The sequence below is a fragment of the Parus major genome, chromosome 1, assembly GCF_001522545.3.
Source record: "Parus major isolate Abel chromosome 1, Parus_major1.1, whole genome shotgun sequence".
In the NCBI taxonomy this organism is placed as follows: Eukaryota; Metazoa; Chordata; class Aves; order Passeriformes; family Paridae; genus Parus; species Parus major.
In genome coordinates this window covers 69168604-69194147 of record NC_031768.1, presented here as the reverse complement: position 1 = coordinate 69194147, position 25544 = coordinate 69168604, and the positions used below count along the sequence as shown (strand labels likewise).

The window sequence follows — 25544 nt, the reverse complement described above, 5'->3', positions numbered from 1 at the left end:
GCAGGGCATAGGCATCCCTTCTTCTGCAGGAGAATCGGGATCTCAGAAGATCCTGAGAACCTTCAAAGTTTTTCAGAGCTTCACAGGCATTGTCTCCTGTAATTGTGCTCGAGAGTTTGAAACACAGATTTACAAAAAAAACGCACGTGGTGCATATGCTGAAGAAATTCTGCAGGTGAAGGTAACACCTTTCTGTGCAAGCCACAATGCTATGCAAATCTTTCTGAGAAGTCTAGTACAGAGGACTCTACTGGAACAATGCTCTTTGCTCAAAGACAAATGTGGAGAAAAATAATTTTTTAATGGCCTTCTGCTCATGTCCTTCTCCATTACACAGTCTGAGTTCTCAGTGGTTAGTAGAAAAAATTTTCGACAATAACCCAACAAAACCTGCTATTTCTAGCATATGGGTAAGTCCAATGGCCAGGTCAGTGCTTTACTTCTTAAGAGATCCATAATTCCCAGATCTACAGATGTATCAGTATTTAAATACAATGAATAATAATGCCTGTCAAAGATCTCCTTATGTTTTTAACTCTTAAGAAGTGTGGGAAGGAAATGTAGATCTTTCATGATCTTTGTTCCAATTAAGAACGAAGATCATGAAAGTCATTGGGTAAATCTAATACTCTCAAAGTTGATACGTCTTCCTTACAGAACCTTCACAGTAATGCTACCCCACAGAATAGCTAAAATAAACTAACAACAAAATAACCGAGTTTTCTAGGTCCTCATTCTTCACTGTTGGAATATAAAACATTGCTGCATGTAAAAGCTTCCCTGCAGATACTAAGATTATTTGGGAAGCCTAGATACTGACTACAGATGACAAGTTACACTGTGAAACTATGCTTGTTTCTCAAGAACACTACAAAATACCACAGTGGCACTAACAGGTACATCCCAACAGTGAAGCATGCAAAAGGTACACCTGAACAAGTGGAAAAGCAAGGAAGGCCAGCTTCTGCTTACACTTTTAGTCATATCTTACAAAGAGACGCCAGCATTGAGCATTCTTACACAGGAGTATCCATTTCCTGTTTCTCACATCTGTGTATAACCCAGGACTGTCATTCCTGGCACGCGAGCTCTGCGGAACACACTCACAGTGTAGCTCCTTTTACATCAACAGGATTACTTTACAGCAAAATACTACCCACAGCTTCAGAACTGAGTCCCTCCCATGTTGTCCTTCCACTACTGTTAAATACAATCCCATGTGATAAGCAACTGATACAGTTCCCAACTCTCCTTTCTATGGGATTTACAGAAGGAACACACACAATATCCCTTGGCCTCTCTCATTAGATATTTTCCAGTCAGGGGCTCTCTGGTCATCCAATTTCCCTTCTTCAGGTACCCTTCTCTCTGCTCTCACAACTCAAAATTCTACAAAATGCCAATGAAAGAAATTTTTCCAGGTTAAGAGCTGCACATTAAGGCTTTATGACGTTCCAATTTAATTAAACAGAAACTGAGTCCAAGAATTACACTCACAGTAAATGTCATGCTCAAAATATTCTCATTTCAAAAAGCTTTATTAGGAAAAGAAAAAACAAGTGAGTATATGTATGCATGTGGTAAAGTCTGTAAGGGATAGACATTTGCAGATTATTATGCTAAGTTTCGAGAATTCAGCTGAATCAAGCTAGGGATTAGTCTTTTCTATTCCCAGGAGCTCCCTGAAGAGAACAGAAATGATTGATTTTTCCTCTGAACTGCATGATTTAGAAAAAAATTTATCTCTCAAAACCAAGCAAAGACAGTTGTTCGATCACATCTCACCTGCTGCTGCATGCCAAGGAGCAGAAGTGGGAGGGAAAAGTCACACAGGGACTGCACAAAGGGGTAAGTGTATCAATTTTTAAAAGCTCTAAGCTCAACTTGGATCTTGTAAAAACTCATTTTTAGTATTAATAGATTTCAAAGGTGGAATATATTAAATATAATGCTACAAAATTTCAGTATGAGAACCTTTGATTTTAGGCTCACTTGAACAGAAGTAAAAATTTTTGTTGGAGGTGCAGCACAAAATAAATATTACTATGGAGATCTCATACTGAAAAATTGGCAATAAGTACCTAAAGACATGTTAGAACAAAATAAATAGAGGCAATTATTAACAAAACCTAAGTTCTATATACAAATGTATATAAAATCCAATTCTACATTTAAAATGGCAATAAAAGATAACCCATAGATTTACTTTAGATGGAAAGAAAGAGTAATACAAAGCATTTTTGATGTACCAGTTCAGAAGCTCCATAAGTTTGTACTCATGTTTTAGAAAAATACAGGTTATCTGAGCTAAACTATCATTGATCTTCAAATTCATGATGCATCATATGATAAGATTTTCTTCAAAGGCCAGCAACTATATATATCAATAATGAGTTTCTTTTCTCATCTGACATGCCATTGTTCTCCATTTCCTTTTTTTTTTTTTTTTTTTTTTTGTTTTTTTTTTGATTTTGCTTTCATAGAATCATGGAAAAGTTAGAGTTGAAACAGACCTTAAAGATAATCTGACTCCCCTGTCATGGGCAAGGATACCTTCCACTTCACCAGGTTGCTCTCAAAGCCCCATCCAGCCTAATCTTGAATACCTCCAGGGATAGGGAGTCCACTGTCTCTCTGGGCAACTTGTTCCAGTGTCTCACCATCCTAACAGTAAAGAATTCCTTCCTAACATCTAATCTAAACCTGCCCTCTTTCACCTTAAGGCCATTCCCCCTTGTCCAATTACTACATGTCCCTGTAAAGAGTCCCTCTCCAGCTCCCTTGTAGGTCTCCTTTGGATACTGCAAGGTGCCATAAAGGTCTCTCCAAACTCTTCTCCAGGTTGAACAGCCCCAAATCTCTCAGCCTGTCCTCTTAGCAGAGGCGCTTCAAACCTCTGGTCAACTTAGTGGCCCCTCCTCTGAACTCATTCCAAGAGGTCCACATGTTTCTTGTGTTGGAAGCCCCAGAGCTGAACACAGCACTCCAGGTCAAGTCTCCCAAGAGCAGAGTAGAGGGGGAGAACCATCTCCCTCAACCTGCTGGCTGTGATTCTTTGGATGCAGCCCAGGATGCCTTTGGCTTTCTAGGCTGTGAGTGTACTTTGCTGGGTCATACGGAGCTTTTTGTCCAAACAGCCCCAAGTCTTTTCCCTCAGGGCTGCTCTCAATCCATTCTCCTTCCAGCCTGGACTTGTGCCTGAGACTGCCCCAACCCACATTCAGCACCTTGCACTTGGCCTTGTTGAACTTCATGAAGCTCACACAGGCCCACCTCTCAAGCCTGTCCAAATCCCTCTGGACTGCATCCCTTCCCTCCAGTGTGCCAACTGCACCCCACAGCCTTGCTGCCATTGGCAAACACGCTGGGGGTGTAAGGTCATGTTCTGAAAGCTTCCACTAGTTTTCATGTTTACTGACAAATTTCCAATGCCATTTATAGCTGGATTCTGTGAGCAAAGTTTTCTACACACAAAGTTATTGGAATCACATCAAGGCTGGAAACTGGAAAATAACAGCCGGTGATACTTTTGCCACAGTAGTATTACCCTCTTAACCAGATTTGCAGACATCCAGTAACTCCTCTGGTACTCCAAGACACAGGCTTTGCATCTCCCATCCAGTCAAGCTGCCAATTCTAAATGCAAATGTCAGATGTTGCCTATTAAAGGTACTTTCATCTGTCCTACAAATATCTCTAATAGAAATCAGATATTGAAGTGATATTTAATACTGATGTACATTGAAGCACACAAAATGGAAAGATCTCCTGGGAAGATTCACTGTATAAATATATGATTTTTCTATTTAATTTTGGCATATTTATGAGGAACATGCAACCATGGCAGAACACTTTTTATTTTAGGTCTCAAAAGCTACTGTACATAGACAAACTCACAATGCAGGTGTGGATTGAGCTGTCAATACTGAAGATGCAAAGAAACAAAAAGCAGGTTTTCTTCAAACGTTATTCCTATATCTATACCTTAAACTTAACTATATTCCTGATGGCATACTGCAGATTTTTCCAGTTTGCAGCAGAATCAAACCCACGCACCTAAGAAGTTGCTCATTCAGAGACCTCGGTTTGATTTGTAGAGTTTGTGACTGAAGACCTCAGGAGTATGCTTTACACAATACCCCTGTGTTTCAGCATGAACTGTTTATCCTGCTACCTCTAAGGATAAGCAAGGGAAATTCAGTGTGAAAGCTTGACAACTTTCCATCTTGTTAGCAACACCTCCTTCCATCAAGAATTGCATCAGAATTTGCTTACTTACATCTAGTGAATCTTCATTGACCAGGATGAGAGACATACTCTGTGAAATGAGTCTGCAAGAGTACCCTGCAAGAGGGAAAAAAAAGACAATAAAACACAAGGACTTACTTTTTGGAGGATTACCTAAGGTTCAAGCTCAACCTTAAAATAAGCACCAATAGGTCAAATGACAATTTATTTTTTGAGCAGTTACTCCTATCAGGCAGACTGCTGGAAACATTGGTGTATAGGACACACTCCAATATGACAGATTTATTTGAGAGACAGGCTGCATTCTAATAGCATTTTCAAATACATCACTTGCAGTGTTTTAATTAAAGAAAACACTGTGTGAACTGCAAGCAGTAAATACAGCCTTATAGCCCTGCATCAATTTTATTTTTTTTTAAGTTCTAAAGGAAGGCAGGTTTGCCTTCAGCACGTGACAAGAACAGATCTGAAGGCACAGTTGCATCTATGCCAGATCACTTGAAGTGCACACATGTTTTCAGTCAATGCTACTCAGTTCCCCCTTAGCCCACACAAAGCTTACATGAGCATTTTTTACTCCTGAGTGTTCAGCATGGAAGGTTCTGAGCTTCATCAAGAAGTATAGATCAATGACACTCAGAGCCCCTTACCAACTCCTATGGACACAAGATAATTGGACTAGATTATTCTTCGTGTGGGACTGGGACATGAAAGAATGAGAGCACCCAGAAGGCAATTCTGTACGTTTCCTAGGACACCAAAATTCAAAACAAAATCTCTCAAGACAGAAAAAAATATCTTATTTTTATAAAAGTTTAATCATTTGCAGAATAAACAGGTTAATTATGCTCCTATTAACAGCAAGAGACAAATGCATCAGACTGACTCCACTACATTATCCTAAAAGCTCATGCAAGTTCACTTGGGATTGGCATAGTGATGTCACCTTCATAAAATAACAGAGAATTAATTTATTTGAAGCACCTTTTATTGCTCATCTGTATTACATGGGAAAAGGAAATACAATACAATTCTTATTTATTTCTACTTTTTTTTTAGAGAAATTAATTACAGCAGTTTAAGAAATTGCTATTAAATAAAATGGGGTCTTGGGAAGTCTCTTACTTTTCTTAAATAGAGACTGGAGGGTATTGCGGTATAAGAGTAATGTCCCAGTGAAGAACCACTGCAAGGCTGACAGATTCAAAAGCTGAACACCACAGTCACTGTAAAAAGATGAAGTGCCTCTTTCCATATCTTACATCAGCAAGAGAACAACTGAGGCATGAAATCAACTGTGGGATTCTTGCTTCCTTAGAAAGGCCATACTGGGTCATCAATTGCAATGCAAATCATTTCCTCAGGCTACAGAGTTTTTATAATTGGGCTAGTTTTGTAGGTATAATCCAGGGTTAACATGTCTGCATGTGTGACTTCTGTCAAGAAAGTAAATCCCTCTTCTTCCTTTGTGGAAGACATGCTTGTATCATAGCCAGGCACTCACAGGCAGCAGGTCTGATTACCTGCAGAAGTTCAGTTTCTCCTCTATTTTCACAGCTGTGTGGGCTATGAATATCAAATGCAACCTTGCAAATACATGCTAATGAACCTAAGTTTAATTTCTGCTTCAGACAACAATACAGAATGACACTGAACTAACACCTGTTGGGAAAAGGATGAAATATGTTCTAATGACGTGCAGCCTACAACATGAAAGCTTTGCAGACAGCCTCTGATTCTGCCTGTGATCAAATCTTAGGTGGTAGTATAGAACTGAGCAGCAAGCCTCCAACAGTTACAGACAAAACACTGACTTTTTTTCCTCAAGTCAGTTTGCCATTTTTAAAAGTTAGTTCCAGGCTAAAAAAAACCTTCCTTATTTTTATTGAGAAAAAGAGAATATTATGAACTTAAGTACTTCCCTCCATAACAGGTTTTTTCTTTCTCTAGGCTAAACCAACAGTCTTGTGCAGTAGGCTGTTACAAATTCAGCATAACTAATTCAAAAGGATTTTCTAGTAGCATTTGATTAGAACAGCAGCTGCAATAGTGAGCTGTAATTTCTAAACCACTGCTCGCTGCTTCATTTTACCTCTTCCAAATTGAGCAAGATGCCATTCTAGAAGTCCAGCTGGAAGAAAAAAGATTCTTGTGGAAAACAGTTGCTCTGCTGTGCATCTTGGAAATTATGGACACAGAAGAACTTATCCTGCAACTGAAGCTATTTTGCATCTTGCCATCACTTTAAACAGAAAGATCAAGACTGGAATAGGAGAATGTAAGTCAAGCCTAACAAGGGTTTATAGGAGATCTAAACATCATGTTAAATTTCAGAACTAAGATGATGTTAAAATCTAGCCCTACTATAAAGCAAAGTAGCTGGCAACTGTAGGAGTACAAGTAGTAACTTTAGACATTTCTAGTAATACTTTAAAGCTTTATAATAGTTTTGTAATAGTTATTACTGGCAACACTAACACAGCAAGCAAAAATGCACTATAAGATAAGTATTTTTGTCAATGCTTCTGAGTAAAATAAGATCAACTGCTGGTTCAAAGCGAGGTATAAAATGTCAACCCACACCTGTAAGTTGATATCTAGCTCTTTAGTTTAAAAGTCTGACTAAAAGTCCATGAAGCAGATGAATTAGGTACTTCTGGGACTTATTTTCCTTTAAGTGTCCTGGGAGAAAGACTGCTTGAACCAGAGTTCAAGATCATAGCCCACAGGCATATCCATACTGCAGGCATACAGAATCCAGCATCTGAGGGAAGGATGATTACCCTCTGTGTTTAGAGAGGGCACAAACGCCCTGTTCAAACTTTGCATAGGGATACAGGCAAGTGTGCTGGCATGGCTTGTCTCCTGAACTGAAATAAAGCACAGATCACCAGGAAGTGTTCTTGTGTCCAAACTGGAAAGCTAGGGGTCTGATGGATGTACTGTTAGATGGGTAAGGAATTGGCTGGATGCCTGCATCCACAGAGTGACAGTCAATGGCTCGACACTCAAAGGAAAACCAGGGATGAGCAGCATCCCTCAGGCCAGCCCTGAGACTGGTCCTTCAGTATCTTCACCAGGGAAAGAGGGACCAACTACACCTCATCAAGTCTTGAGAAAACATGAAGTTAAACAGTGGACCTCAATAACACTGGAGAGAAGTGATGCCACCCAGAGGGACTTTGACCCACTTGAGGAACAGGTCTGTGAGAACCTAGTCAAATCCCACAGGGCCAAGTGCAAGGTCCTGCACCTGTACTGCAGCACTCAAATATCTACCAGGACAGACTGAGGTATGAACAGACTGAAAGCAGCCCTACTGAGAAGTACCTAAGTGATGAAAAATTGAATATGAGACTCTACCAGGAGTACTCTACCGAGCCCTGGAGGCCCAGCATGAGATAGATGTGAACCTGTTAGAGTGAGTATAGAAGAAGGCCACAATCAGAGGGCCGGAACAGCTCTCCTATGAAAACAGGATGAGACTTGGGGTTGTTTAAGCAGAAGAAGAGATGGTTCTGGAGAGACCTTTCAATACATAAAAGGGAATTACAACAAAGACTTAGAGTTTTTACCAAGGCCTGTAGTGTCTGGTCAAGGCCAGTCATTTCAAACTGGAAGATGGTAGGTTTAGACTAGACATAAGGAAGACATTTATTATGATGGGGGTATCAAAACTGGAACAGGTTGCCCAGAGAAGTTATGGATGCTCCATCTCTGGAAGTGTTCAAGGTCAGGCTGAATGGAGCTTTAAGCAACCTGATTTATGAAAGATGTCCCTGTCAGGGAGAGAGCAGAAGGACTGTATCTTCAAAAGGTCCCTTCCAACCTCAAACCCAAACAACTGTAAGGTAGTGCTTGCAGCTATCTATGCACACCCTAGGTAACAGCATTCAGCTCAACTTCAGGGACTGATTCATGGTTCAGGGAAGGACACACTCGAGTAAACACTATATGCCCATTCCCAGAAAACAAATCTCTTCCCAGGGAAGTGATTGGCTGGAAATACAGCAGTTCTGGTGTTCTGTTAGTGTCCCACGCACCAGGATAGTGGCAAATAGAAATCTATCATGGGTGTTTTTGTCTCACTGAAAGGCAAAGATGACCCAGAGTCTGCAGACTATTGAAGAAAAGGAAGAAGCTGCAAGTTAAGTGCTCTACAGTTCTTTGCAGGTCATGCTTAAAGATACTTCTGAACCTGGAAGCCTCCTTTTCAAGAGGTAGAGTTAAAATGATTGATCAGTATTAAAGCTTATCATGAACACTCTCCTCACTTGCAGAACTATTGACTAGCACATGGCTGAGTGAAAGGCTTACAGCCACCCCAGGAAGGTCAACCATGACTCTCCAGAGAAGTCAAGAACACCATCCAGAGACAAAGACATGCAAATTCTGAAAACCAAAGAATCAAGAGGAAGCTGGAAGAACAATGTACTCCAGCTCCTTGACAGAGCTGCCAAGAGCTGAAATGCTCTTACACATGAGCTCAATACACATGCATGTCCATAAGGCAAGCAAGAGTCAATAAGCGTAATCTCCAAACACAATGAGAAAGTGAAAATGCTTTTTACTCCCCCCAGACAGCATATTTATACCTGAAACATATAGTACACACGTGGATTGGGTTTTAAGTTGAAGGTTTATTACAGTTTTATTAGGTTACACACAAACTGGAAGGGTGCCAAATGTTTATTCTTTCAAGTCAACTTGAATGTGAAGCAAATTAAGTTAGAGTTTTACTACCAAACTGTACCTTAAACTAAGGGATAATTTAAAAGTTTTAAGTGAGATTGTTATTCTTCTCAAGTTGCTATAATAAAAAAAACAACAAACCAACAGATTTAGAGAAAACTGGAAGTGAGTCTCCTTCACAGTCTTCAGAATAAGCCCATTTACTAGTGTTGAAGGTAGCTGCTATTGGTTAATATATCAACTTTTTTCAGCTACTTACATCAAAATGTGTAGCTACATTTTTTTAATTAGTCAAAGGATGGTGTTTCCCTTCTCAAGTTAACTACTGCTTTTAAAGAAAGGAAAATCTGCAGATTGTGATTCAAACCAGATCACCAGCCTTTAAACAAATTGTCTCCTTAGACCATCCACTACATTTCTACTACACCTGTATCAGGTCAGCAAGTTATTTCACCTCTTGGTACCACCTTCAACATACAAAGACACATGAAATTTGATCTGGTTTTGAGAAGCACAAAAAAATTCTAGTCAGTCAAGCAGACTACATTCTGAAATTTCACTGAGTCAACCAAAACAGAAAAAAAATTTAAAATAATACTAACCAGACTAAAACAATAAAAGGCAAATGCCCAAAATTTCCCAAAAATAATCTATGTTCATTTACAGAACATAATTGATAGAGAATCTTGAATGAGTTTGAGAAAGCAACCTATGCTGTTAAAGTTCCTTTTAATCTACACATCTAAACAGACTAATCCGCAAATCTAAATGCAATTGTGGAACCTTAGCAACATATGTTGCCTTGTGTTAAAGGAGCTATTTCTTCAGTCTTTTTGAGCTCATACTGACCCTAATTATATGAATAATGTAACCAATTAAGCTTTTTACATTTACAACTGTACAGACAGGTCTGGGTGCATTTCAGGCTGTTCCTAGCAGAACTAAAATGCACTTTAACTGAACTTAGGTGAGATGTCAAATCACAAGAGTGCAACTCTGTCTTCCCCTCTCTGGGCAGACTTTCCAGGGATAGGGAGAAAAACAATCAAAAAGCACACAAGAGCATCATGGTATTCTATTGCCAAAGATGGGCCATTTGGGAGGTGTGGCATGACATGGGGTGTGCCTACATCAGGATATGTCCCTTTACCAAGTCTTTCCTACATACTAACAGATGTGCTGTAAGGGGACAGCAGGGTCAGTTGTTGAAGCTTATATAATCCACCTACATTCACAGACATGGTTTGGAAGATGCTGTAAAACTATACATGCTTTGCATTATTGTATTTCCCACTGTATCCCAAACTCTATTCAAAGGCAGTCGGTAAGAAAAGAAAAAAAATAAAAAAGCTCTGAAACTGTTTTTGAAACATTAGCCTGGTAGAGTTCTCCTATTACCATCAGAAAGCAGTTACATATATTCATTCCATTACAACTGCATTTGACCAAGAGCAGAAAGGTCCCTTTTGCCTTAAAACAATAATAATAAAAAAGAATATAGCCTGACACTCATAGTGAGGATTTCACTACAAAATCTCTTCCCCAAGGCTATGCTCTGCTACCGAGGAACCATTCTATGAGCAGCAGGCCTGATTCTATTTCAAAACCCACACAGCACAACTTGGATGTGACCTGCTACATAGCACACAAATTCAGAGTAACCAGAATGATGGATACCTATATTGAGAGCTGTTTCCTGTTTGTCACCTGTCAGAATCCATATCTTAATTTCTGCCTTTATTAGTGTGGCTATTGTTTCTGGAACACCTGCTTGCAAGCGGTCTTCAATGGCTGTAGCTCCAAGAAGCAGCAAATCCTGGGGGGGAAAAAAAAAGAATCCCTCAAATTCTTTTAAGATAAACCTCTGTTTAGAACATACTCAAAAAAGGAATTAAGACAGCATGTTACATCTCACTGCTAATAGTGCACTTTGACAAGCAATATATACCACAGTACATTTCTAGCGTGGCTATTTTACTTCTGTACTTCCCCTGCATACAATTCACATTTCAAGAGGTATGGAATGGAACAGAGTGTTTTTCATCAGAAAGATGGCAACATTTCAAGAATAATTGATTGACATTATAGCTAGTCCAAAGTTAGCCTATAGGTGACCATATATACTAGACCATTTACTAATCACCATAGCAACATGATGAGTAGTCAGTTTGTATATTTAAGCTCACAAAACAAGAATTATTTGGCATCGCATCATTTAAACTTATTTCCGCCTAGAAAGTGTACATACAGACTGGATACAATCATTCAAAGCAAAAATTATTGCAACTATTTATGGATCTAATCATTACATTTGTATAATAGAAGTGGTATGAACATCAATCAATCCAAGTATCTCTAATCAACACACAGATGTCTGCCAGAAATACATATCCCATACAGTAATTCAATACTACAGTGTTAGTCATCTTCTCAGGCAATTCTAAAATAATTGCTTGAGGAGATTTGGCTATATTACAGTAAAAAAAAAAAAAACAAAAAACAAAAAAACACAGGCAAAAAACCAGCTAAAAACCTTGTCAAAAGATACGGTCTACTCAGAATTTATCTCTAAAAGCATTTTTTAATGATTCCTTACATATGTTCAACTTAAAACAAATTGCACTAAGTTTAGGCATACTGTATCATTTCAGAAATTGCAGAGAAAAAGGCACTATATTCTATTCTTTGCAGGAACTAAAATTATTTAACAGAAATGAAGACAAACGAACAGAAGTAATAAGGCAAGTTACTCTTGTTCAGCCTGGGAATGATGAGGCTTCAGCATGATCTTACTGTGACCTTTCTATATAAAAAGTAGGCTTATAAGAAAAATGAATAAAGACTGTTTACCAAGGCCAGCAGTGGCGGGACAGGAGGGGATGGTTTTAAACTGAAAGGGGGTATATTTAGTCCAGGCATAAAGAAGTGACTGTTTCATAATGAGAGTGGTGAGACACTGGAACAGGTTTGCCCACAGAAGTGATGGATCCATCCCTAGAAGTGTTTCAGGCCAGGCTGGACAGAGATCTGAGCATCATGGTCTAGTGAAAGACCATAGCTGGGGGTGGGGGTACAACTATATGATCTTGAAGGGCCCCTTCCAACACAAACCTTATCATGATTCCATGGAGAGGGCATTCAAAGCAGCTCTCACATGTATGCATCTAAGCATGCCTAAAGAACAGAAGGGAAAATCTCCATACAATGTGTAAGCTGGCATTAGTCACAACTCTTGACAGAACTTCATTTTTGCTATGAGATTCAGCGGACAAATGTAGCAGAATCTACTTGTGCAAGTCCCTGTGCTTTAGCACTCTCCAGCCTCTCAGTGAAACATCAGCTCTGCTGATGCCAGCAGCATTTGAAGGTTCCAAATATAATCCAAGTGTGCAATTGCAGACAGTCTCTTTTTACCAAAAATCACTTGCTAAGATGTCACACATGACAGCACAGGGATCAGCATGGCTGAGCTACCTGAGCAGGGAAGTTACCACTGCACCTGCTGAAGCCTTCTGAGCCTCATATGCTTATGGCTGTGGAAGGAAGTCAGTTCAAGTTTGTCTCCACACATTCACCTGTACTGTGATCCAGCAATCTCAGCACACAGACTGAAAAAAGTAGTTCTCTTGGTCTCATTTAAGCCCTTAGATGAAAAAAACCCAGCCTGTTAAAATACATTATATTTTGTGTTACAGCCAAATGCCAGTTTATCTGTAAGGCCTGCTTCTTGGCATGACCAGCAAGCAAATGTTAACAGCAAGGTATACAGTGGATAGTTCCTAACTCCAATTCTACAACCCACTCATGAGTTCCCTTTTTTCTTCAACAAGATACTAAATTGTGAAAAAGGCAGAAAGTAGACGACCAAAAATGATCTAAAGCTTGAGAACACATTTTAAAGTACAGCAAAACCAACGTCCATTTTTCACCTTGGTGACAACAGAAGAGTATGAGTGCAAGAAGCAGAAAGCCAAAAGGACCTACCCCAACCCTCAATAGCAAGGATGAAATAACCACACTGTTACTGACACACTATCAACACAAAAAAACATTTCAAGCATGACTTGGAAAAGGAAGACCAAATCTTCAGCTCTTACTGAAAGAGTTCTTGGAGCTTTTCTTTTACCCTCTGAAAATTAACTCCTATCCTAGTCTTGACCTCTTTATGGCTGCCTCATCCCTGGAAGTCATCAAGGCCAGGTTGGATGGAGCTCTAGCAACCTGGCCTAGTGAAAGGTGTCTCTTGCCATGGGACATGGAGGATTGGATCTTTACGGCCCCTTCCAAACCAGGCCATTCTATAAATCTATGATTTACCCCAAGTAACTTCAATAAACAACAGTGCTCCAGAACCTAAGCAGTATGTTAATATTAATTAAAAAAGATATTGAAGTTCAAAATGTGCTTTAAAGAAACCACTAAATAAAATTAAATACCTGGGTTAAGAGGGAAGAGCATGAATCTGTGCAGGTGAGGAGTGCAACTACCAGCACTTCTGAAAGCAGCAAGACCAACAAGGCTCAGAGAAACACTGGCCCCTAGCGCTGATATTTTAACATTTCATTCACTGTAGGATCAGCGTTTCAAATAGGTTCTCTGGCACCTATTTCCCCTTCTGAAATTAAGAATTTGCATGGACTGCAGGTTTTCATCTTTTTTTTAACCCATGCTCCTACAGCTTTTGGTGACCCCTACATCGTGCCTACAACAACCTTCAGTAACAGTTGACTGCTGCATGAAAAGGAATTAATCTCTTCATATCCTAGTAGATGGGAACTTCATGTAACACAGTAATTTACATATATTATCTTTATCAAGTCACAACAACCTTACATAAAAACAGGAAGATAAAAAAAAGTGTGAGAAAAGGTGTTTTAAGTAGAAACTACTCTTTTATCCGTAAATTGATCTCAAATTTACAGATTAAAACTGTTGACTGAAAAGGTTACCATCTGAGAACAACTTTTCAGTTTCCCATCTATGAAATTAACAGTTTATTTCATTGTATAAAGTCCAAATTCCACTGGAAAATACACATATAAGGGAATCTTTATCAGATCATCAAAAAAGTATGTTTTACCTTTTCAATGATCTCATAGCACTCCTCTAGCTTCTGAGTTCTGTCTTTCAGAACCGTACTGGATTCATTGTAGACATTCAACCACTCTCTGTAAGACTTCTCTGACAGATCAGCATAAGCAATGCACAACGTCCTCAGACCTGCAAAACAGAAGACAGCCATTACCCACAGTAAAATTATATTGAGTATTATCAACTAATTCATATGCAACAAATGCTAAATTCTAAGCCTCATGCTGGAACAACCAGAGCTTCTAACACACACTGTTAAACTCTGGATTCCACAAAATCTCCCAGTACATTTTTTTAAGCACTTGGACTTCCACAAATGTAAATGTAAATCTGGTTCATTTCGGCCACTAATGTTGGTGCAAATCAAGAGAGCATTGGACAAAAACTTTTTATTAAGTATAAAAGCAAGCTTGCTTTTCATGTATATTTACAAAGAACAGGCTACATACTGCGATTTGTGATATTACTTAGTCAAACACCCTGCACATGCTTCCTTTGAGCCTGTGTTTTCCCTCAGTGTACCAATGTAACTCTCAGTAATAACGAGTGTTAGTATAGTGGAGAGGGTCCATGAAGTATAAAAACCAATTTATTGGACCACTGACAAAAATTAACACAGAGAAGTCATGATTTTTTTTTCTATCACGAATCAAGCAGAAAAGGAGTGTGTATCATAAAACACAAAAGTTCCATTACTGGGAACATGAAGTCTGCAAAACAAAAAAAAAATTAAAAGCTCAATGATGTTTCAAGATTTTGAAAGAAAAACACTGGTTCATGGTTTTACTGTAACTCAGGTATCCTATGCTATAGCAGAAGAAGGAACAAAGCCCAGTGCTTCCCAGTGAACAGAGTCAGTCAAAGGCCTCACAGACCACCACAAATCATCTTTGATATCTCATCTACCAGACCTCCCAGCATGTTCAGGTTGACACTCTGCTTCGTAAAGCCAGAGACACTGACATCTAACTTCTACACCTGGTAAAAACACCTCCAACTCCAAAGTAACCGAGTTGTTCTGGGCAATACAACTCATGCCCTTTCCCTTCATCATGGAGATACAGAACACTATCTTTTCCTTCCAAATTCCACTTCCCTACTGAAATCACACAGAAGTCGGAAAAAATCCTTACAGTTGAAATCAACCTACAGTTGTTAATTTGCTTATAACACACCCCATCTTGATTTATCTTCACAATCATCATCATCTTAGTTAACACCACAGAGCTTAGACAACGCAGGAGATGCTGCAAATAATTTCATAAACTGAATTCTCATGGCATGCTGGTTTTCTTACCTTCCGTTGCGAAGTATTCAAGATGGCACAGTGTTTGTTCCATATACTGGGAATCTTTTGAAAGCCTCTCAAAAATTACATTATCCTATTAAAACCAAATTCATTACAACAGAGTAAGTCTATATATGAAGTTGCCATTTGTGTATTTAAAAGCTCAAGAGATGCAACCTGAATGGACTTGCTAATATCAAAAACAAAACTGTATTTACAATATACTTGGGGTTTAGAGACTCTGATTGAGTAATTAATTTGAATTGTACCCAGTGGCACAGATACTGCATCCATTTTAAATAATAGGAACAGAAGCACACTCTGTCCTCCTCCCCTTTCCATAAAGAGGTCCTCATCACTGGGCAGTACAGAACACTTCTCCATAAATTACCAAGCCAATATATTGACTTTCAGACAATACAAATGTCTGGTCTTATTCAGCATATATTGCAGTCCCATGCAGTAGAGTTTCCTGCAATCCTTTCTAGAAAAGATTCCCGTTGATGTTAAAAAACAAAAGGCAGAAACATTTATCATTTTCCACCACAGCATTCTCTCAGAAACAACCTTTTTCCTGCAGCAGCTTTCTTTATCAGTAAATCAAAGAACCATTGAAAAAGCCCAACTAACAGCTGAAATCAACATACAGCATCATCTACATATCTAGAGTCTCTGGATTTTATTTATAACTACCAGAACAAGTTCTACAAACACATGTAATACAGAAACCCTACTCAGACATCTGCTCTTAAACTAAACAGACCTACATCTAACATTCATTAGAGAAAGGCATACAAATCTAATTATTATGGAAGCAACAGGACAGAGGATAACTACCAGAACATGGAAGAGTTAATGCAGAATAGTCAGTTAACTTAAAGTTCACGAGTGGCAGATGCAGCACATTAGTACATCTAGGTCTGCTCATACAGAAAACAGCAAGAAATTTTGTACAGCAAACCCTCCTGATCTCTGTCCCTTCCAGTGCCACACTCCAAAGAACGGTGTGAACTCAGGCACAGCATGAACAAGCAAGTTGCAAGTCTGTGTGGTCCTATTAGGCATACAACTGTGAACTACCACACAATGGCAGCAGACTTAATTCACTTCACCACACCAGCATGAAGCCAGCACATCTTTATCAAATCAGGGGAGGTAAATGGAAGCAATGGAGTAGTGAACACTGATCTATACGTCATGACAAATTCAAGTAAACCAGATCCTCGCAGAGGTCAGAAGGAGTTTTTCCCTGCTGCAAAAAGCCAGCTCCATAGTTTTCCACTGAAATTAGAACCACTCTCTGGCTGTTGACAATGCTAGTTTTGGAGCCTTTGTACTGTGCTAAGTTATTGCTCTTGTCAGTGAAGACAGAAGCACAACATGGTGCAAGTCATGATGACAAATAACAGCAGGTGCAGAGATGCAAAAAAGCCAGATCAAGAGCCAAGCACTTGAGAATAAATTTTAGTGTTATAAATTCAGACAACAGCATTTACTCCAGCTCCTGAACTCCTGCTGCACAGCTGGTTGAAGCCCTAACTTTGCTGAAGTAAGGGTACTGCTCCCATTAGTTTCAGGATTTCAGCTGGGCAGTACAAAGCATAGCAGTCTTCCAGCCTGCAAAAGGAGTCAGAGCAGGAATGACAGCTCTCTTAAATCACTTGGCCCTAAACAGAAAGCCAACAGGTATTATGTATGAGACATGAAATGTCAGCATCAGCCACAGCTGTTGAAACAATAACTGGCAGTGTTCTCCATTAGGCAGCATAATTACTTACAGCCCCTTTGCAGTAGAGACGTAGCTGTCCTGCCGGAGTTCGAACAATCACTGACATTCTCTTCCTGTTGCTATTGAAAGAAAAATATTTGCTTTCATTAGTCAAAGTGGTGAAGAGTAATTCCTGTACTAACCAGTGAATTTTCTTAGATGTGTTTCGTGCATCTGAGATTAAACGGGATACAGCAGCAGTAACTTAAGATCCCATAACCCTTGACCACAAGGAGATATATTAAATTGCCTATTTCCAGCTTCAGCCTCATGTCTCCCATTGGCAAGCACTCCAGACTTATGCCCAAATGTGAGCAAGAATTTGAAAAAGAGCAAGATAGCATAAAATTGTCTTGAAAGAAGGGGAGTCACACTTATTCTCATTATTCTCTCTCAGTTTTTCCTTATTCCTCAATCAAAATTGCTTTGGGAACTCTAGAAATGGAATCATTAAGGCTGATTATGTCTTTATTATAGACATAAGAGATATTGAAAAAACCATCCACTGACAAGGGAAGTTATTTAACTTCCTAACTCAAAACAAAGTAAAAACATCATCAAAAGGAATATAGACCAGTTCTTGGCCTCTGTGAATTCTTTATATTGGTCTAATTAGACCCACACAGTTGGAATTAAACAGAAGTAAGACAGATCCCCTGAGCAAGGACAGGACCTCAAGTTTGGCACGTATCTTAAAAAAAAAAAAAAATATAGAGAGAGTAGCATAGTGTACACCAACATTTAACAAAGGAAGGCAGGCAAGGACAATTTTTTTTAAAGAAGTTTTGATGTTTTACTTATCAATCTCTCCTCCAAAAGAGCCACTGTAAAAATCCCACAGCTACCAAGAGGCAGAGGCAAACAAATCAAATCTCATCAAGGGAACCCTAAGAACATGTAGTTTCATATAAATCTTTTCCTCAGCAAAAGGACCAACTTGGAAGCACCCTCCTTCCTCATTATGTTTTTCCCAAGATGTACAGAGTGTAGAGCAACCTTCCTTCTCCTCTTGAGGTTGCTTTGAGAAATGTAGTAACTTTTCATGTGCACTAAGGTAAGCTCTTGGCATGTATCATCAGACAAAACAAATCCTCTCTGAGGCTTTCTGAAGAGAGGTTAGAAGGACAGCAGTTACCTGTGCCCAGAATTTCAGCAACATCCTAATGACACTGGGAAACTTCTGTGTGCTTTTTGAAAACTAATTACAGGAAATCCCTCAGTGGTCAGGCAGGAAGGTGCTACAGAGGAGAACTAAGACAGCTTTTTTCTGCTGCATGCAAGCAGAAAATTCCTGCCTACAGACACCAGAGTGCCGGTCAACTTGTCACAAACCCTCAAAGACACTTCCAGTGCCTTTTCAGATACTTCCCAGAAGTAGCTTAAATAGCTGCATTCTGACTGGAGAGAGGGAAGAACTCAAGAATAATCTTCAAAGTAAGTCAGGACACAAGAAAATCATCCCTACTTTTAGTTTTACATAGTCCTTTAGAACATAACAAGCCAACTCAAAGACAGCAGAAAACAAGAGCTCAAGGTTTTAATCCCCAGCAAGAACAGAAAATAAACAAGAGAAAAAGAGGAATGCTGACTAGCACCATCCAAACTGAAATAACTTTATTAACTGACAAAGAGAAAGCACCTTGTTATTTCCAGTCATTTAGGGGCCTGATTCATCAAAGCTTCTTGCTACCCAAGCAAGGCCCATCCTAATGAGTCTGACAAATTAGGAGTGCTTGCAATATTTATATTTTGATAGCTGGCATGGTTCTTAAGACAAGGCACTTCCAGGTGCAGTTTCCATGTACTCAAAAAGTAATTTGCAGAAGCACTATAGAAGTGCAATCTCAAAGTATGTTCTTGAAGTAGTCAAGTGACAAATCAGGATATCCATGAGTCACAGCAAGACTCTTCCAGGCCAGCAAGTTCTCAATAAATGAACAGAGCTGCAGGAGAAAGTTTTATGATCACATGCCAACAGCCACCAGTTTATAACTCATTCATAGTACATCAGAAGTAAGATGAAGGGGCAGGACAAAAATTAAGGAAGTTCTGCTTCTTTACTATATAAGTTGTAATTTTTTACTCTAAATAACATTGTTTGTAAGAAGAGTTTTCTTATTACCCTGAATTTCATGTATTAGAGGAAAACCTACCTGGAAAACTCCAGCACATTAAGAATTTCAAAGGTTTTCTCTTTGCCCAGCTAAAAAACAAAACAAAACAAAAAAAATTAAGGGGTTACTATTAATAGTTACTATTAATAATAAATAAATATTATAAATACAATCCACATTATATTCTTAGACGTGCAAACATGCGAGCTCATCAGGTGTCTGTCACAGATTCCAGAGTCAAATGTAAATAAATGTGGCAATGGCTCCCTCCACTGGTTACAGGATGCAGAGCCTGATCTAATGAACTTAATTCAACATCCTGTATTGTAGCATCCTTCATTTACTACTGCTACATCATTAGAAAGAGTTAATATCCTTTCTGATTAGGCATGCTCTGAAAGCTAAGTTCTCAACAGCCACCAACTAAGTGACATATTACAGGCTGTAGGCATTTTTCCAAGTTAAAATAAGCCCTCCAGGTTTATTATTACAATAATCTTTGACTGACCTCCCTTAGTATTTCTTTCATTTGAATTCACAAAAATATTAATTATATTTTTCATGACCAAAAAAAAAGATTAACTGAGGAGAAATTCCTGTTATCACCAGCAACTCTTTGCTGGGGCTGAGGAGGAACAACCCAAAGCAGGAGAAAGATTTTAAAACACCTGCCATTCCAGTTGTATAATGCATAGAAGGAGCAGTAGAAGTAGTAGAAGTTCCCAGAGTCATAGAACTCCAGTGGTATTTGTAGCATGCAGTTAAAGAAAGTGCAGCAGTAAAATCTAATTGCAGTACAGACATGTCCAAAGCACTTATCAACTGAGAAACATCCCCAAGATTAAAAATATCTCCAAACCATTTTCTACATGCTGCCATTGATATAGGCAATCAGGAGAGACAGGAATCTCTGGGAGTGACAGCTTTTACTGCTGGCTATAGATTAACAATACCCCAGCTTCATATTATGGGCATACAACTAGGCCAGATAGGCCTGGCTGTTCCTGCAGAGAAGCATTTAGATGGCTGTAGATGACACTGTCCATCCTAAGCTCTTCCCCTTCAACTAAGAAGCAGTTTGAGAATTCGTAAAAGGTTTTTGACAAGTCCTACAAGAACTGTTTCAAGTGCTTAGTTTGGCAGTGTAACAAGAAATTTGAAAGGAAATACACCTGAGAGGAAGGACAAAAACACATTCATTATTCTTAATAAGCACCCTACTAGCTGCATCTGTGTCAATCTGGAGCCACTTTAGCTTAGACTGCAACTTGAGTCTGAATGTGGCCCCATGAGTCTGAGGCTGCCTGTGTCAACTGCAATCCATTAACTATGCACCCCTGCATACACAGCTTGTCAGCAGATCTTCTGCTGAAGATCTTACTCAGGAGAAAGAAATTAAACATTTAGAACAGCAGCCATTAAACATATTAGTCAGAAAACATCACAGACACATGAATTTCCTTCTAATATGAGTGTTCCCATCTGTGCTTCCTGGACAAGGGAAATACCTTTCAGGCACAACTGCTGTCATTTCCTATCACCCATGCCACATACAGGGGCAAAGCACTTGGCATCTTCAAATAGATTAAGACAGCTTTTCACAGTGTACATGAGTCCTTGGCATGTAGGATCCCAAAGGCCCTGGAGAAGGGCCCTGACAGGGACCAGAGAAGACACCTTTATGCTCGGCTTGAGCTTGGTAGCCTGTGCCGTGCACATCCACCACTTACCGCATCAATGATAACAGAATGGGGAGTCCGTCCTGTGAAGACATAACCAAGTTTTTTTGCTCCTTTCACTAATGCTCCTTCATCTGCCAAAAAAACCCAAATAAACAAAAAAAGCTTGAATTTAACCTGGTATGTTAAAGAGGCCTCCAAAACCCATACTTAAATACAGCAGATTGCCAAAACAGGATCCCCTTTTCTGCGTACTCCCATCCATAAGGACGTTAGAGTAGTTCTGCACACTCTTGCACAAAAACATTCAACATTTTAGTCCTACAAAGGTCATGCAATATCAACTACACAAACCTAGTACTCAATCAGCAAAAAATCAGCATCCTGTAACTACTAAAGCATTTAACTCTATTCTTGTGGAGGTGCCATACATTTCCACATGAAAAAGGGGAAATATCTGTTCTGGAAACAAGATCAAAGCTCCGTTATTTTTAAATTCCTACACTATGTGTTTAATCCAATTTCTGCTTTGAAGACACTGTATTTAGGTACTATAGAAATACAGCATTGCTTTCTGGAGACTGAACTGGGCAGCGTTATTAGGAGCTCATATAACAGAGCTGCAATCAGATCCCATAGAAAATTACAGAGCCTCCTTAGGGAGCAAGTGTCATTAAGCACAACCATCACAAGAGTGGATTTGGTGCCTAATTCAAGTAAACCTCATGTCTCTCCAGCTCCCTTAATCTCCTCATGGTTCATCACACTGACCAGAACTTCCTCACATGAGGTCTTCATCCTACTTTACAGACACTCTATTAAGACAGAAATAAGAAATGATGCTGCTTCATCATGCAATACATCCCTACAGCGATTCTAGAAAGATCTTCACTAACAGAGATAAACTTAATGGAGAGCAACATTCCACCATCTGGCCTCACCTAGCTCTGTCTGTGCTAACTGAAAGGAGTAAAAAATGGGTGAAGGGCAGGCCCGAATATCGCCAAGATTCTGAAAGTTTTGGTTGTATTGTGTCATGCATTGGCACTTGATAGCTTCCTATCTTGCTCTAAGGAGATACTAGATGAAGAAAGACAGTCTGTAGTCATGCCAATAAAGTAATTGCTCGTGCAGAAACAAATCATTACCTCCTACACACTCAGTCTTTTATTTTCATCCCTGCAGAAAGAGTAGATGGTCTCATGAGCACAGAAGGGATCCTAAGCCCAGCCTATCTCTAAAGAAACATCATGGCCTATGTGGTTAGTAGGAAGTATTCAAAAACTGTGTACTGATTACAGAAGATGCAAGATCTACTGCTAGCATTGTGGAGGATGTTTTGCGTTCAAAATCAATGACATTTGAAATGACCTAGAAGTTTATGGACCTTCCTTCCATTTACTTCTACTCCTTCAACTCATCCCCTTCCCTCCCAAAAAAGAAAGCAACAACCAACCTGGAGAGGAGGCCTGGTAGATTATTGTATTTCCTTGTCTCTCAGGAACAACAGTATGACACACGGCCAGCAGCGTGAGGAACTCCTGTATATGCACAGCTGTGGGCTAGACAGGACACCAGGAGACTGAGGTTTAGCACTGCACACAGACTGAGGAACACTAAACTGAGATGATCTCTTATATACCACAGATTAAAAAAAAACACCCAAAGCATATTCAGTTCTCTTTACAGCAGTTGTTTTGACCTCAGAACACCAAGACAGCACAGTTCAGGGCCAGTGCTGATGAACTACAGAGCTATTGATTCTCATTCAAGTTGCAGAGAGCTGAGAAGACTGATTATTCCCTCACCCCCCAAACATAAAAGCATTAATTCTTTAGCACCCCAAGATTCATATAGGCAAAGACATCTGCCACAAGATGATGACAATCTAGCAAAAGGAGATACTACTAATGGCAGCTTCCAGCAGATTGACAGCAACCACACCAGAATTAAACTTGCTGCAACTGCACCCTTACTGATGAACATCCAGAGCTGAGAGCAGTTGAATAGCCAGTAGAAAGCAACATCATGTGTCCTTCCAAAAGAATATAGCACCCAGTCAAGCATTAAATTAATCAATTGTCCCTACACATTCAGCATCACAAGAACATGCAACATAAACCACTGCTCCAAACTGCTTAAACAGACACCAGGTCTGCAACTCAGCAAAGTTGGCAATTAAACCACAGGCCTCTAATCAGCCAACTGTGGCAACTGCAGCCTTTAGTGATGTGAAATTAAGTCACTCGTATTCTTCCCCGCCTTCCCATCCCTGCCTCTGGCAAACATTTATAGTCTCATAGCAGTCAGGAAGAGCAGTTCACAACCTGGCCTACGAACTTCATCCACAATTCACACAGATCTTTCAGATGCTTGGCTGAAACAGCTGAAGTGAACACATGGTTCTCCTTCACCACCTCTGCTATATCCATAACATCCCCAGGTGGCAGCATCACTGTCTTGCATCACATCAGCCGTTTTCTCTGTGACTCAGACATGAACTTAGGAGTTCTACCTTTGCAGAAAGCCCTACTTGACTTTGCAAACTCTCAAAGAATTTCTGCATATAAAAATACCACCTAGGTTCCAAAGCTTTCATTTGCACAGCTTATGCACTGGCAATATGAAAGTTTAATTAGTAGGAAGCAAACTAAACTGCTAAGAAAGCCACAAAATCATGTCAGCTGGCAAACGTTGTGGCAATGCATGTAAACAAAGTAAGTATATCAAAAAGTAGTATAATAAAAAGACTGGAGATCCAAACTCTATATTCTTGTTTTACTTAATGTACTTTGCCATGAATATTTTCAAAGTAACTGTTTCAAATAGGACCTTTATGTTTGTATACTGAAACTTCCAAATTTTATGGTCACATGCCACTAAAATAAGAGTTGTTGCTTTTGACATGCTGGGGTGCAGAGGCTGTGCTCAGGAAAATGAACATATATTTACTCACTACTATCAGACTAAGTCCACAGCAAATTATAGTGAAGAGGTTACTGCTGTTCCATCATTTCCAGTCAAAGTAATGAAAGTTTTATCTCCCTGTCAAAAGGTACAGCCTGCCAGATTCTTATTTCAGCATCTGTTGCTGCAGACCTTTGATGTCTGTCTTACACTTTTATCACCTAACCCATTAACAAGCTTTCATAGTATGTGTTCTATCAGCTGGTAACAACCTGTTTCTACTAGTGACATGGATTTTAATCCTTCCTAAGTGTGTATCTATGTTTTCAAGCCAGCAACATAATTTGCTGCTGTCTTCGTATTTTCACAGCTCACAATGTATTACAGGGCAATCTTCCAATTCTGTTGCAACAGATCACCAGAGGCCCAGCTTATCACAACAGCTCCTCCACACAGCTGTCATTTGTTTCCCTTCTGTATTATTACAGCACTGACAATATTTGTTGCACAGACATGAATCAGGGTAGAACACTCAAATTCCTGCTTTGGACCTGTGAACAGAAAATCTGTTAATGGCTTCTGTGGTAACATACCCCTTCCAATATGCTGATCTGAATCCCAGGACAGGACAGAAGCCCCACAGCTTAACCAATTCTGCTTTATTACTTAAGTTCCCCTATCAAGACTCTGACATCTCAGTAGTCAAATTCTTAGTGATGGTCTCTGTGAGATGTTTCTTGCCTGTTCACATGCTAAGGTCAGATTTATTTCTTCCCACCCCATGTTTTAGTTCTCTGTTCATCTGTAGTTGGAACAAAGATTACATATTTTGATCTCTTATTCATTAGTCCACAGGTAGATCTCATTTTAAGTGCCTTCCTCCCTCATTCTCCCTGTGTGCCAACAACTCTGGGTGAAAGCCAACTTCTTCCCTGTTTTTTTTTTCCCCCAAAAATCCATGAAAAAGCTAGTGTAAAAACATCTACACAAACAATATATGCCACTGTGTGTATTATTTTGTTTGCTGCCCCTACCAGCTGAGTACCACATATGCATTGCAATGGTTTCCTACTTCTGGAAGCAGTTTCTGGATTGTTACCTATAAAGCACTATCCTCAGTGAAAGCAAAATTTAGGGTTTGGTGCCTGCCTATCTAGCAGGCACAGCACTCTCCATTATCAAGCAGACCACTGGTCAGAAAACAAGTTTTCATCCCTTCATGGTTCCTGTATTTAGAGGAACAAAACACTGAGACAAGCCTCAGTCTTTTGGGGAACAAACTGCACCGTGCAGAGCTTCCTATCTGGATGTGTCACACACGTCCTTATCTGGAATCTTCACTCTGAAGACAGACTATTTTTCTCAACTGTTTAAGAGTCTGATACAATTACAAGGAATTTGAATGTGAAGTTAAAGATACCTTCCATCTTTCCTTTAATTGTAGCAGTATCAGATCAGTGCCTCCATTCACAGTATTTCCAGGTGAGCAGGACTGACAGTTTTTTGAGCAAATGGCCTAGAAATGGCTAGTAGGATATTAAAGCACAGTCTAACAACCTGATCTTACTACCTTGCATGTAAGCAGCACATTCTGCCAAGAAAAACTGTGAAAATGCTTAAGTACTTAATTACCAAGGAGAATTACAACTCACCATCTTAAAAAGATATAAACTTCCTACCATTTAGTTCACTAAAGTATCAGGAAAGCAGTGTGAAGATCCAGCTATGTTGGGCAACTCCAGAACAGTGAAGCTGGC

At 39.5% G+C, this 25544-nt stretch overlaps 1 protein-coding gene across 2 annotated transcripts in view; it reads right to left on the bottom strand.

Annotated features, from left to right (window-relative positions):
- The window catches only part of ATP8A2 (ATPase phospholipid transporting 8A2), a 311266-nt gene that overhangs the window by 212519 nt on the left and 73203 nt on the right, over positions 1–25544 (bottom strand). For both annotated transcript variants that reach the window (XM_015640721.1, XM_015640731.1), the window contains 8 exons: positions 22337–22442; positions 20932–21014; positions 19241–19290; positions 17098–17167; positions 15329–15413; positions 14021–14160; positions 10618–10756; positions 4280–4344 (listed from right to left, as the gene is read on the bottom strand). In XM_015640721.1, coding sequence (XP_015496207.1) covers positions 4280–4344; positions 10618–10756; positions 14021–14160; positions 15329–15413; positions 17098–17167; positions 19241–19290; positions 20932–21014; positions 22337–22442 — 738 coding nt within the window. The remainder of the gene's footprint in view (positions 1–4279; positions 4345–10617; positions 10757–14020; positions 14161–15328; positions 15414–17097; positions 17168–19240; positions 19291–20931; positions 21015–22336; positions 22443–25544) is intronic.